General features: G+C 41.3%; 2 protein-coding genes across 3 annotated transcripts in view; both read right to left on the bottom strand.

Annotated features, from left to right (window-relative positions):
- Positions 1–14,070, bottom strand: part of LOC146521030 (protein NLRC3-like) — a 142,451-nt gene that overhangs the window by 70,164 nt on the left and 58,217 nt on the right. The gene's annotated exons all lie outside the window — the stretch shown is intronic.
- Positions 1–14,070, bottom strand: part of LOC146521033 (NACHT, LRR and PYD domains-containing protein 3-like) — a 40,552-nt gene that overhangs the window by 8,907 nt on the left and 17,575 nt on the right. For both annotated transcript variants that reach the window (XR_014873128.1, XM_085154239.1), the window contains 5 exons: positions 10,467–10,637; positions 10,081–10,254; positions 9,695–9,868; positions 5,914–6,087; positions 70–116 (listed from right to left, as the gene is read on the bottom strand). Coding sequence is in view for 1 of the 2 variants with exons in the window: in XM_085154239.1 (XP_085010365.1) it covers positions 70–116; positions 5,914–6,087; positions 9,695–9,868; positions 10,081–10,254; positions 10,467–10,637 (740 nt within the window). In the remaining variant the exon portion in view is untranslated. The remainder of the gene's footprint in view (positions 1–69; positions 117–5,913; positions 6,088–9,694; positions 9,869–10,080; positions 10,255–10,466; positions 10,638–14,070) is intronic.

Raw genomic sequence — 14,070 nt, 5'->3', positions numbered from 1 at the left:
TGTGACAGTTTAAAGATGGTTGAATGTGTGCTGCTTTGTTTTCATGAACCACATTAAAAACACACTTACACTTCCTCAGACCTGGTCTCAACCATTGGACTCCAGCAGGCTCCACCCTGAAAGGAGGAGGGGGGTCAGACCAGCACAGTCTCTTTCAGCATGCACACATGGACATTACATGGCTCTCATACACGTACTGTTAGACACTGATAAAGGAACAGTCCAACATTTTTTCTACATAGAACCCCAAAACAATGTGTGAGATAGTAAAATGTTCACCTATCAATTTTTGCTCCCATTGAAAAGCTTCTCATTTTTGTACATGGATTTTAATATTTTCAAATGTAGTTTCAATTCAAAATATTTTAAGAAGTATGGTACATTTCTAGGTATTTATACTTCACATAAGTATGAACCAAATCTGAAACAACAATTTATTATGAAATTTAATGATTTGTTGTATATTAAAGTAATGGAATTCATCTTCAAAGCAAAATCCACGTTACTCAAGTATGTTGAACATGTTTGTTCAATAATAGTTTTATTTAATTATGTTTTTACAGTTCAGGAGATTAGATCTTATTTGAGATATTTGAGGGTGGGTTACATGTGTTTGTTTAATATTTTGAATAATATTACAAAAATGTTTCACATCTGTTCAAAAAATTTCAGCTGTTCATAAATTTGTGGTCAGAGGCTTACATGCATTTATTAGAAGCATAAATTTCGTGGTAATTTGGAGCTTTCGAAGGTTACTTGAAAGGTTATCCTCACTGTCAGCGTCAACCCACATATTTTAGCCTGAGTCTCACCAGGCTAAGACAGCTCAAATAACAAAATAAGGCAGTGACATCATTTTAGAGAAACAGGGCCTCATTTATCTTTGGTTATGCAATATGCTGAAGAACAATCCCTACATAGCAAGCAGGTCTGGCCCGGATCTGGTATCAAGCCGGCACTGCTACCTGACTTCTTGCATGGTAAGTGGTATGTCATCCAGATATGGGCCAGGCCTGGCATAGATGGCACTGTCTATGTGATGGCATATGTTTTGGGTTATGTTGCCCAGGATCATAGAAAAGATGTCTGGCCAGATGTGGCATCAAGATTTCACTTCTGACTGACTGGTGTCATGGCAGAGTGTATGGCAGCCAGATGTGGGCCAGATCTGGCAATGACGCCACTGTTTATGTGATGGCATGCCATATCTGTCCCAATTGTGGTTTTGGTTTATGTGGCACTCAGTTCAAAGAAAGTGTTTGATTGCATGAATGTGGCATGTTGTATAGAGCATTTTGAGTAATTCGGGAGAGTAGAGGAGTGCTATATAAGAATCAGTCCATTCACTGTCTGAACAGAGTTTCCTTTGCCAGAGTTAATCAACACATGGGCCAGCACAGGACCACCAGTGTGTCTGCAACTGGCCTTGTGCTGGCTCATGTGTGGGCCACCTCTGGAAAACCGGATCTGGGCCACCAAAGGGCCGTCATTCTTTGCGGTGTTTGTCACCACCATGACAATACATTGTGATTTTTAGTTAAGCTAGAGTTGAGACTGGAGAGTGTCAGAGTGCAGCTGGAAAGCTGCATGCTTGGGTGCCAAGCCAGAGAACAATGAAGAGACTGCCAGTAGTGTGTGTCATGGCAATCAAAGTGGAAAATAAGCATGGACAGTGTTTCCACTTGGTGACGTGGCCGCTGCATATTACATGGTGGCAATGAACAATAATCAGGCTGTAGTGCAGCAGAAGCACCTGGCAAAACTGCAGGGGCATGTGATTGGCAGTAGCAGAAGTGGCAGGTCGGGGCAACAGCATCACCATCCCCCATCGACTGTCGGTGTCACTTTTGTCCCGTTTGGCCGGCTCTTTTGCCATCAGAATTATTGTCTAAAGGCGAAGAAAGATGCCCAACGGATTTACTTTACCAAATTGACCATCCCAGCCTTGCCGTAATGGTCCATTTGATTCACCTTTTATTGTTTATTTTATTTTCACTTGCTGAATACGGGACAGACTTGACTGGGGGAAAGAAAGGGGAGAAAGAAAGAGGGAAAGAAAAACAGCTGAGAAGAGGGATGGGGAGAAGGGCAAAAAACAAAAACCAACAGAATGAGCAGACAAAAAAAAAAGAAAAATACATATATTGATCACCTGGATCACCTGTTGAGAAAGAAAAAAGAAAACAAGCAGAAGAAAACAAGAGTAATAGAATATACAGCATCACAATGATATATGGGAATATGACAGTAAATACTAAATATTAAACATTATTGTGCAGCACGTAAGATCGACAGCGCACAGTGTGCTTTGAGGTAAGAGCCAAAAAGGGTGTAGTTTCTGTGTGTGATCACCCGTGTGTACACCTGTGAGCAGTGTTGGTCAAGTTACTTGAAAAAAGTAATCAGTAATTAATTACTGATTACTTCCCCAAAAAAGTAATCCCGTTACTTTACTGATTACTTATTTTCAAAAGTAATTAATTACTTAGTTACTTAGTTACTTAGTTACTTTTTAAAAACATGATTTACAACCTGAATAGGTGATAAAGTGATAGATCTTTCAGCCCAATTCTACTTTTTCTACATAATCCATCATACAAAATGTAATCAAATGGAAAAGTCTCTTTTTAAAACTTGTTTTGTTAGTTTTAATCTTTTAACTTTATGCATGAAGCAAAATTTTAATTATATGCACCATTCTCTGACTGGAAGAAATTAGTTTAACATTTAAACCTATTTTCTGCACATTCCAGCACATTAAAAAAAAAAAAAAAAATATATATATATATATATATATATATATATATATATATATATATATATATATATATATATATATTTTTTTTTTTTGTTTACACTCACTCTTTCAGATGCAAGTAAAACACAGCAGAAAATAAATAAAGTCAAAGACTAGCGGTCCTTTTGCTCTATTTTCACCTGTAAAGCAGGAGTAGAGTAGGCGGAGGTTTATCCTGGTGCAGGTGTGCCGCAGCGGTCAGTGGAAGGATACCGCAGTTTCTCTGTGAGTTTCTCATTACGTCGTAGCTACTCGGTGCTTGCTTGGAAGTTTAGGGGGTTTTTTTCGCTGTAAAAAGAAGTTTTCTTCCCACGCACAACGGACACTAATGTTTTTGTCAGTTTTTACGGAATCAAACTCAAAGTAAGGTCAGTACTTCCACGCTTTAAACGCTGCACGCTCATACTCTCTCTGCACTCGATATATGATCCATTGTTGATCTGCACACAGCTGTTGTCACGAACGTCGCACTCGCTTACGTCACTGTCATGAGACATTCTCGCAAAAAATCACGGTTTTAGTAACGCAGTAACGCAGCGTTCCTACGAGAAAGTAACGGTAATCTAATTACCGTTTTTGCAATAGTAATCCCTTACTTTACTCGTTACTTGAAAAAAGTAATCGGATTACAGTAACGCGTTACAAGTAACGCGTTACTGCCCATCTCTGCCTGTGAGTATGGACGCGCTTGTTTTTTAAAAGGTTCCTTCATGTAATGATCTGCTAGAGGGTGTGGGGGGCCACTGCCCCATCCTCCAGGGCATGAAGCAGGTATGGAGGAGATTAAAACTCCAGACCTCCAGAGGACCCCAAAACACAAGAGACCAAAGAAGACCAACAGAGGGGCAGCCGCACCACTATCCCAGAAAGAGCTGAGGAGAGTCCCAGATGAGGGGTCACTCAGCAGCCGCGGAGCAGAAGCCAGGGGGGGTTGCAGTGACGTGCCCGGGAGCTCCGCCGGCAGCCAGCTGTGCCAGAGTGACCGAGCCACAGGCCAAGAGGCCAGGGGCACCCCACCTCCGAAGTAGCCCGAGCGAGCCCCAGGCTCCAGGCCCCGATAAGCAGCCGCCAAGGAGTGAGCCGGTGTGTACCTGGACGCCCATCCCCGGACACAAAGAACCACCAACGCACTGATGTCTGAGGGAGTCTGCCACCGGCAGGGGAAGTGGTGGGGGGAGATAGGCCTCCAAACCTTGGAGGGCCTGAGATGTCCCCGGAGAGGTGGCGTCTGATACCCAACCTGACATATAGACACAGACATACAGGCACACACAGATACAAACATCCATTCCCACCCTCATACTCTCATAGGCAATTACTCCACACTCAACCAACGTGGAGACAGACATAAAGAGATGCTGTACACACAATCACACTCCCCAAGCGTACTCTACGAACCGGGTCTAGGTACCCTTGCCCCTGGAGGGGGGAACTGCACCCAGACCCAGGTGGTGTTACCCTTTTCCCTGCGGTGGGGAAAAGCAGACCGCCCCAACTCCGCAGCAGCAGGGAGGCCCCACATTCCAGACCCCAGTCGGACGGCCAACTCCTCCTCCTTGCCCCCTCACTCCAGCAGCTCTAAGTAAGATCTTCTAGGCCGGAAGCTGCATCATGCAGCAGTGAGGTGGCAAGATCCCGGGCAGTCAGAGAATGAGGTCCGCATGCTAGGGAAGGACGTGCTGGAACAGTTCATGTTGGGGCTGCCTGCGGACACAGCGCAGTGGGTGTGATGCCACAGGCCCGCGAGTGTGGAGGATCACCTGGTGTTCTACGTTGCCAGTGCTCCAACACCTTCACCCGGTCTTCTTTACTCAATAACATAGCCCAAAAATAGCATTACACAATGACAGCCTAGATACGCTAAATGAGGCTGGATGTGAGCAGGAAGAAGATAAAGTGGAGATGTAGCAGGAGAGAGCAATGGTGGAGGAGGCATATGAAAAAGAGGAGGAGAAAGATATAATGAGAAGTCACAAGCCAGCTCCCCTTCCCTCTGCAAGACATTTTGACAAGGAGAGGTTCCATTTATTAAGTTTCCCTTTGTGATTATGCTTTCCTGTGCTAATAAATGTTTGTCCTGTCAATATTACAAAGTGTGCAGTCATTGGCTCGCATATTCTTTTTTTATAAAGTTACAACACTGTACCAATGTACTTTTTAAACCACACATACTGTAAATAGGGAAGTCAGAAAGTCATATAAACAAATCTATATATAAAGGGACAAGTTCTTTAAATTGTCACCATATTTCCTTCAAGGTTTGTATATTCCAGATTTGGCCATGACTATTTACACCAAAAGTTAAACAGATATAGTGGAGTATACACGTGTGCATCCTCTATGATCTATGTTATGATCTATGATCTATTTTACCTCTTTTGATCAAACTAGGGTAACAGTTTCCCGTCTATGTGCTAAGCTACTGTGAATGTGTCTTTAGTACATTTTTATGCAGAGATTAATTTGATATAAATCAGGGTGAGACAGAGAAAAATAATTTAGCAGTGCATTGTTAAACATAAAGCAATCTATCCAAATGGATCCAAATATTATGAGCAAAAGACATTTATTATTGTTCCTGGAAAAGTTCTCCTTGGAAATTGATACATATTTATCTCTTCATTGTTGAACTAGACTACAGTTTATGCTGTGAATGAAGGAAAACTGTTCCTACATGTGTGATTGTTCATGTTACATCTGCATGAAACAAACAGGAAGTGAATGAAGAATGTAGGAAATCCCAAAAAGTTGATTCTTTACATCTGAACGTAGTGTTGTTAGTGGGAGAAAAATTTTGTCACTCAGTCAAGTAACTTCTTCAGTAACTGCAGGTTTCCCCAAACTTATATAAACAGTATATTTGCACAATGACTGAAACTAGCACCATTGAATGAACAATGGGCTATAAGGTCAGTTCCATTATCAACATTATGCAAATTCTCATGACTATTGATCAACAACCAGTGATCAGTGATCAATGGCCATGAGTACTATTCCCAGAGAGTTGGGGAATGGCTGCAATCACAGCTTTCTAAGATGGTGAATCCCTAATCCCCTCCTTTGCACTTGAAATGTATCCAGCTCTTCCTTCTCTAACAGACATTCTCTCTCCATACCTGAGAGTGTCCAGTCTCCAGCGTGGATCCTTCAGTCCAGCCAACAACAGCTTCATTCCTGTATCTCCTGGATCATTGTAGCTCAGGTCCAACTCTCTCAGATGGGAGGGGTTGGAGCTCAGAGCTGAGGCCAGAGAAGTACAGCCTTCCTCTGTGATCAGACAGCCTGACAGACTGCAGACACACAAAAAAACAATCCATCTGTAACCAATGACTTTCTGTTTGTTAGAAACAATAACATCTAACCATCTGTTTGATTTAATTTAACTTTACTTACAACTAAAAAGAAAAAATTATTTGGCAGCGTAAGTTAACTTACTGTACAATGTAACTTGCTATGAAATATAAGCAAGAAAGCCTCATCAATAAGACCATCAGTATGAGGAGCACTTTGTAGCATTGGGGATCAAGACTAGCCATTTAACATGGCTGTTTGGGTGGGAGGTTGGCTCAGGGGGATGTGCACGAAGAGAAAAGAACAAAAGACAAACTGAAGAAAGAGAGGACAAAAGTTAAGGATATGTGTATAAAAGCATCAGGAGTGAAAACAGAAGAAATGCTCAGAGTATCATAGCAAATCTATGAATAGCCCAAGCCTATAAGGACAATAATGGATGAGCTAGCTGCTTCTCATAAGTATAAAATATAAATGAATCAGTCTTTAATTTCTGAGATCTGTTTGACTTCAGCACTCAACATCCCACCATAACCCATGGAGAAAATTAGGCTCCTGAACATGAAGTGGATAAAGGTGTAATATTGTGAGGGTTGATAAAGATGATGATGAAGATGTGAATCCAGGAGGAGTGGGTGGATGGTACCATCACCATGCAGGATCAGTGTGAGAATATATCATCATTCACAAAGCAGTACCCTCCATGGAGAAGGAGACTGGAGACTAAGCTCAAGGTGGCATGGAGGGAGGTTAGCCAACTATCAGAGCTGCAGAAAGGTGCATCAAAGAACGTGCCTAAGAAGTACAGCAAGCTGTCCATACCTGAGGCTTTGGAAACTGTCAAGCAATGACTCATAACTTTGGCCAGCCGCTTGAAGAGGTACACCAGAGAGAGAGAAGGCAGGAGAATAAACCAGCTGTTCTCCATGGAACCAGCTAATGTATACTCTCAGTGGCAGGCGAATAATATGAGAACAGCACCACCAAGGCCGGAGACAGAACAATACTGGAAGAGCATATGGAATAAGGACGCAACCCATAATGACAACGCTCAGTGGCTAGCGGATCTGAGGGTAGACCACAACAGCCTCCCTGAACAGGGTCCAGTAACCATCACAGTGGCAGACATCCAAGAAAGGTCTCTAGTATGAAGTGTTGGACAGCACCAGGCCCCAACATGGTTCATGCCTACTGGCTGAAGAAGCTGACTGCACTCCACGAGCGGCTGGCATCACAAATACGAGTTTAAGAGAGACACCCTGAATGGCTAACCGAAGGCCTGATCAATAACCTGCCTCAGTACCATTTGGAAGCTCCTGTCAGGCATCATAGTGGCTAAGATGAACATGCAGATGGGTCAATACATGAGTGGAGCACAGAAAGGGATTGGCAAGAATACCAGACGTGCAAAACACCAGCTACTGGTAGACCGAGCAATCAAACGAGACTGCAAGACCAGGCTGACCAACCTGTGAACTGCATGATTTGATTACAAGAAGGCCTATGACTCAATGCTCCATACCTGGATCCTGTAATGCCTAGACCTATACAAGATCAACAGGACCCTAAGAGCCTTCATCAGGAACTCAATGGGAATGTGGCGGACAACATTAGAGGCCAACTTGAAGCCCATAGTACAACTCACCATCAAGCGTTGGATCTACCAAGGAGATGCTCTGTCCCCACTGCTGTTCTGCATAGGCCTGAACCCCCTCAGTGAGATCATTAACAAGACTGGCTACGGATACTGACTACAGAACGGAGCAGTTGTCAGCCACCTCCTGTACATGGATGACATCAAGCTGTATGCCAAGAGTGAATGAGACATCAATTCACTGATCCACACCAAAAGGATATACAGCAATGACATTTAAATGTCGTTCGGACTGAAGAAATGTAGTCAGATGATAACAAAGAGAGGGAAGGTAGTCAGAACTGAGGGGATTGAACTACCAGAAGGCAAAATTGCAGACATAGAGGACAGTTACAACTACCTAGGGATCCCACAGGCAAATGGGAACCATGAAGAGGCTGCTAGGAAAGCTGCAACCAACAAGTACCTGCAGAGGGTCAGGCAAGTCCTGAGGAGTCAGGTGAACGTTAAGAACAATATACGGGCTATCAACACCTACGCATGATCAGGTACCCTGCTAGGATAATAAGCTAGCCAAAGGAAACAATAGAAACAACTGCATGCATGGAGGGTTTCACCCCAAATCCAGCACCCTGAGGCTGTACGCTAAGCAAAAGGAAAGAGGTTGGGGATTGGTGAGTGTCAGTATTACCATCCAGGATGAGACAATGACCATTCACGAATACATCAGGAAGATTATCCCAGCTGAATGCTCAGTGAATACCTCGGCCATCAGAAACCCAAGAAAGAGGAGGAAGAGGGAGAACCATCATAGAACTACAGGCACCTGTATGATATGGTATTTACCACGGGCAGATAGAGGAATTGACCGACATCCAGAAATCCTAACAGTAGCTGGATAAAGCTGGACTGAAAGACAGCACAGAGGCACTAATCGTGGCAGCACAGGAACAAGCTCTGAGCACAAGATCCATAGTGGCTGGGGTCTGTCACACTAGGCAAGATCCCAGGTGCAGGCTGTGTAAAGATGCCCCTGAGACAAGGGTCCAATATTCTAGCAGGCCAGTAGTAATCGGAGCATTAGGAAGTGCAGATCCCAGCAACAAAATTGGAGATATATGTCGAGAAGAACACAGCCCTAGGAACAGCTAAGATACTGTGCAGAACCCGCAAGCTCCCAGGCCTCTGGTAGAGGACTGGGCTTGAAGGATAGATGGCCTGCAGGGACAAGAGGGGATTTTTTTTAATATATAGTTACAGTCCCCTCCTGTACTTTGTGGGATTATCTGTTCTCCCTGCCCCAGTGTTTCCCATAGGCAGTGTTTTCAGGCCTAGCATGTTTTCAGTTTTCAATAAGTTTGTAGTTTTCAGTTTCTCTCTTTGTAGTTTATGTTTTGAATCGCCTGCTGTGGCTGCATGGGAGTGGTGAAACAGCGGGTTCAGGGGACAGTGCCAGGGAACGCTGGCTGGCACAGCAGATATCCATCACAGTAAACACGTCTTCCCTTTTCAGTTGCTGCTGTTCCAGAGGAAGAAGAGTGTGTGGTGCTGTGCTGAGATGACAGTTGAAAAGATGAACACTGAAAATCTCTGAACAAAACATTGGCTTGCATTGCAACACTGTGTGCAGTTGGGTCCCTGTATCATACCTGTTTCAAGCCAAATAAATGACTCACTTTTAGTTTTACTAAAACTAGGTCCTTATTTCATTTACACTCCACATAGTCTCAATAATAAAAAGAGACATGGACAGTAACCAACACCTGAACATATCATTTGGACATTTTCTTAGGAATTTGGTATGTTATGGAAGCAAAACTGCACTAAATTTTAAAAAAAGCAGAAAAAATTATGAAAAAGTTCCATTATGAAAAAATATAAGACAGTAATTTAGAAGTTAATAATACATCCAAAGGCAAAGCTGACGATCCATCTTCTATAAAGATGATCTATTGATTCAGTTATAAACATAATGTGTTCAATGATCTTTGATGGAAAATTTTTAAACTGACCTGAGAATTTCCAGTTTACAGTTTGGACTTTCCAGTCCAACAAATAAATGCTTCACTCCTGAATCCTGCAGGTCAGAGTTACTGAGGTCCAGCTCTCTCAGGCTAGAGGATTGGGAGCTGAGAACCAAGCACAGAGCTTCACAGCTTCTCTCTGAGAAGTTGCATTGACTTAGTCTGAAAAAAATAATATGACCAATAAAAGAAATGCTGGTGTTAAATTGTAACCAGGGTGCAGTGAGGAACTATTAGATTAAGCTATATTCTTTTTTTCAGAATTCTTTAATGCCCTACTTTGATAAAACAGCATATGGATGGGCTTGACATTTATTGGCTAGATATTTGATTTGTTAATTAAACAAACAAATATAATTTGAACTCAACCTGACCTCAGCGTATTCAGTTTACAATTTAGACTTTGCAGTCCAGTAGACAAAAGTTGCAGTCCTGAATCTTGCAGGTGGTTGATAGTCAGGTCCAGCTCTTTCAGACTTGAAGATTGAGAGCTGAGAACTGAAGACAGAGCTTCACAGCATTTCTTGGGGAGGTTACAAACACTCAGTCTGGAAATAAAAACATGAAAAATCAATAATTAGCAATGATTAATCCAACATTTTAAATAATTTTTACTGCCTTTTGTTTAACAGGTTGTCTTTAAATTTTATAAATAATGAAAAATAATAAGAAACTACAACAAGCAGATGAAGTTTACCATTATTAATTAATTTTACTGGTTAATTGTATCAGTTGATAACAGGATATCACTTGATCTGACCTGAGAATTTCAAGTTTAGAATGTTGACTATCCACTGCAGCAGACAGCTTTATTACTCCTGAATCTTTCAGGCTGTTGGTACTCAGGTCCATCTCTCTCAGACTAGACTGGGAGCTGAGAGCTGACAACAAATCTTCACAGACTCTACCTGAGAGGTTACAGCTGCTCAATCTAAAAGCAAACAAACATAAATAAATAAACTTAAACATTGTGTCTGTAAAAAATAAAAACATTGTAAAATAACACAATTATACCAACATATCTTAAAGGAAAACAGGGAAGATTTTAATATCTGTGTTTATTCAGGCCAAAATAAGTCCTATTTGTCCCGTCTTGGACCATTTCTCTCATTTAATTCTCTATCTGAAGCAAGAAACTTGAGCTTCTTTCCTTTTAATGTCACTAGCCTTAAAAGCCCACTTTTGACTGGCCAGTTTCAGGACATCTGCTGAAGGGCAGCACTCGGTCCTTAAGAGCGGCACCCCTTTAGCTTCTACTTCTGAAAACAAACTTTAAATAAACTTTCTGGCTCATGATTGGAAATAAATTTGTCTCATGCTGATTATCAGTTTTGGCCAGCGGTCATAGGTTCCGTCCAATAATACGATGCGAGACTGGAGTAAAAGACATCCATGGATTGGCACTTTATTAAAGAAGAAGCATGATAACAGCACAAGAACACTAACTACAACTAAACAAAATGGCTTCCTTTTATACTCTACCTTTTCAGGTGACTAATCAACATGAAAACATAACCCTCCACACAAACAAACATACAATAACATTAAAGCACATCACAAACATATACATATTTCCAACACATACTATAAACAAACCAATAACATAAGCTTCACCCATTACTATACAAATTAAAACCCTCTTTATCCATACTCCCTAACCTGGCACACTGGTCTGCTCCAAGAGCTCTTAAACAGGTGATTGAGCCGCTTTCACTCCTTTGCTCCACATCCTGCTAGAAGCAACCAGGATAGGTGAGTACCGTTATAAGTTCTCATTTCACATATATTTAGGTTATTGACAAATGATTAACTGCAAGCAGCTCTAACTTTGGCTCTTCTCTGACACAGGTAGGATGGCCAGTCCCCCTGTCTCTTCACCTTCACAAGCTGTCAATTTAATCGTATGTCAAATAAACCTAATAAAAGACTCCATAAGAACTAATGTGTCTTTCTTTATTACCCTATTTTAAATTCCCAATCCAACAATTTATCATTAACAATACCAACCAGGTAATGGAACCCCTGGTCTCCATTACACTGATTCATTAATTTCAGAACCTGATTCTGGAATATGATAGTGGACATCCACACCATCAAAAATTACAGCAAGATACATCTTTGTTTTTCACATTATTACACTCATTATTAGTGCTGGGCCATATCAAACCATTCACGGTAATACCGGTATAACGATGGGCAACAATAAGAAAATGAAATATCGCGATAGAATATGGGTAAAACACGCATGCGCAGTGTCTTTGTTTTCATAGGCACATGGCAGAAGCTGCAATGCCGCTGCAGTTTTGGTGGTGGTGATGTGTACAGCTGGCAGTGGGAGAGCTGCAGCCGTTTAATTTACTGTTACAGAAACCGTGCGATTATTTTAAGAATAAATGATGCTGCGAAGCATGAAAATGCCATCGGGTCTGGCGTGGTGGCGATCTTTTTTTTTTTTTTTTTTAAAAATTGTAAGTGCACGCAAACCAGTAAACAAATGAAAACAAATACTGTTGATAAACTATACAATTAAAATTCTCAACAACAAAAACAACTGGTAAAAATATAATTAATATGTAAACAACTTAACAACCTCCATAGTGTCACATGACGTGACAGCGCAACACCAAAACATAAGAGGGGGGAGGGGGAGCAAAGTGTGCCTGCCCTTCGCTGACACAGGAGCGGCAAGTCCAGCGACCTGGCCGTTTTGTCTTTGCCGAAAGCACAGCATTGTAAACGAGCAGAACTCAAAGTAAATATACATGGTTATGTGGAGGATATAGCCATTTTCCACTAAAAATGCCTTTTAGTTAAACTGTCAGCAAGGAATTTACATTTGCACTGTTCAATTTTTATATAACTTTAATGCACATAATAAACAGGTGCTTGTTTAAGTGAAAATACATTGATTTTTTTCTTTGCACTAATAAAGTTGTGGAGTTGTAAAGTATTTGTCCAGTGTCAATTATATCGTCAGTTATATCGTTATCGCAAATTTTCAAATGTGTATCGTGATAAATATTTTTGGTCATATCGCCCTGCTCTACTTGTTATCTATTTAACATAATATATAATGCTGGATTACAAACATTAATGGTATAAAAGAGCCCCCCTATTAAAAGGTGCATTTGAAGAAGATGATCTGAAATGCCAAATTAATTGAACAATGATTGCTGTCAGAAAACACCAAAGGAAAAGCAAGAAGTAAAATGTATTTCTGTGGGAAAGATTGTTACAGTAGCCTTACAGTACCATACCGTACAGTACAATCCAGTTACAATAATACATGTCTTCTGAGAAGAAATAATTTCAGTTGAGTTTTTTCTCCATACTGGATGGTTTTTCTGATGGCTTATTTTTTCTCTACAATTACAGGAGCCACGTCATAAATTTAAAAATCCGATCTCTGCACTGAAGATGAGATATAAGCCATGAGCTTGGATTACCAACATAAGATGTACTAACATTCTCCTGGCTAAAATAGAATGCTTTAGAAAGGAAGAACAAGACTCCAGGAATTAAGACAAGATTGTGAGTAAACAACTTAAGACAACTAAACCTCCTAAAGATGTCTGAAGAACCGTACCCAATATCCCAAGAATATTCTTTCGCTAAAGATTCAGACTGGACCGTAGCCTGGGTCAACTGCTTCTTGTCCCCACACATCCAAATGTCAAGCCAAAGTTTTCTGTGCAGAAGCAAATTGCAACTCCAACAGCAAAGCCAGGTAGGAGGGACAAGCTCATCTTCGCGCACCTCCCTTTAAATACCATCAGTGTTGGGGAGTAACGGAATACATGTACTGCCGTTACATATTTAAAATACAAAATATGAGTAACTGCATTCCGTTACAGTTACCATTTAAAAGGTGGTATTCAGAATACAGTTACTTTGCTGAAATAAAGGAATTACACGGCGGTATTTTCCTGTTTCATATGTTCAGCTATGCCCTCTCTATTTTTGGTTTCCACGCCCCAAACAAAACACGCATTAAGAGGCTCTAATGCCTATGTCTCAATCTCGTGGGCCATGTCACTTCTACTTGTGGCCCGCATAATGACGTGAAGAAATATTGAAAAAAAATTATTCACAAAAATGATTTAATATCAAGGCAATAGGTAGACTGTTACAGGGCATAGCCCTAAAGAATGCAGCTTCATGGGCAGTGTAGTCTGTGCTGCAGGGAGAATGGACTGCCGTACCTGTTATGTGTCTGTGAGTGCGAGAAGGGAGAAAAAGGAAAAGTACGAGCTGTCACCGAGCAGAATTGGGAGCTGGAAGCATGTAAATATAATAATAACCACTGCAGCCAAAAAGAGTGCCTGACGAGCCCAGTTGTAAGTAAGCTATTAAGACCCGGCTGT

This window comes from Neolamprologus multifasciatus, chromosome 3, assembly GCF_963576455.1.
Source record: "Neolamprologus multifasciatus chromosome 3, fNeoMul1.2, whole genome shotgun sequence".
NCBI classification, from domain to species: domain Eukaryota; kingdom Metazoa; phylum Chordata; class Actinopteri; order Cichliformes; family Cichlidae; genus Neolamprologus; species Neolamprologus multifasciatus.
The sequence above is the reverse complement of the archived record's forward strand: the minus strand, read 5'-3'. Positions and strand labels throughout refer to the sequence as shown.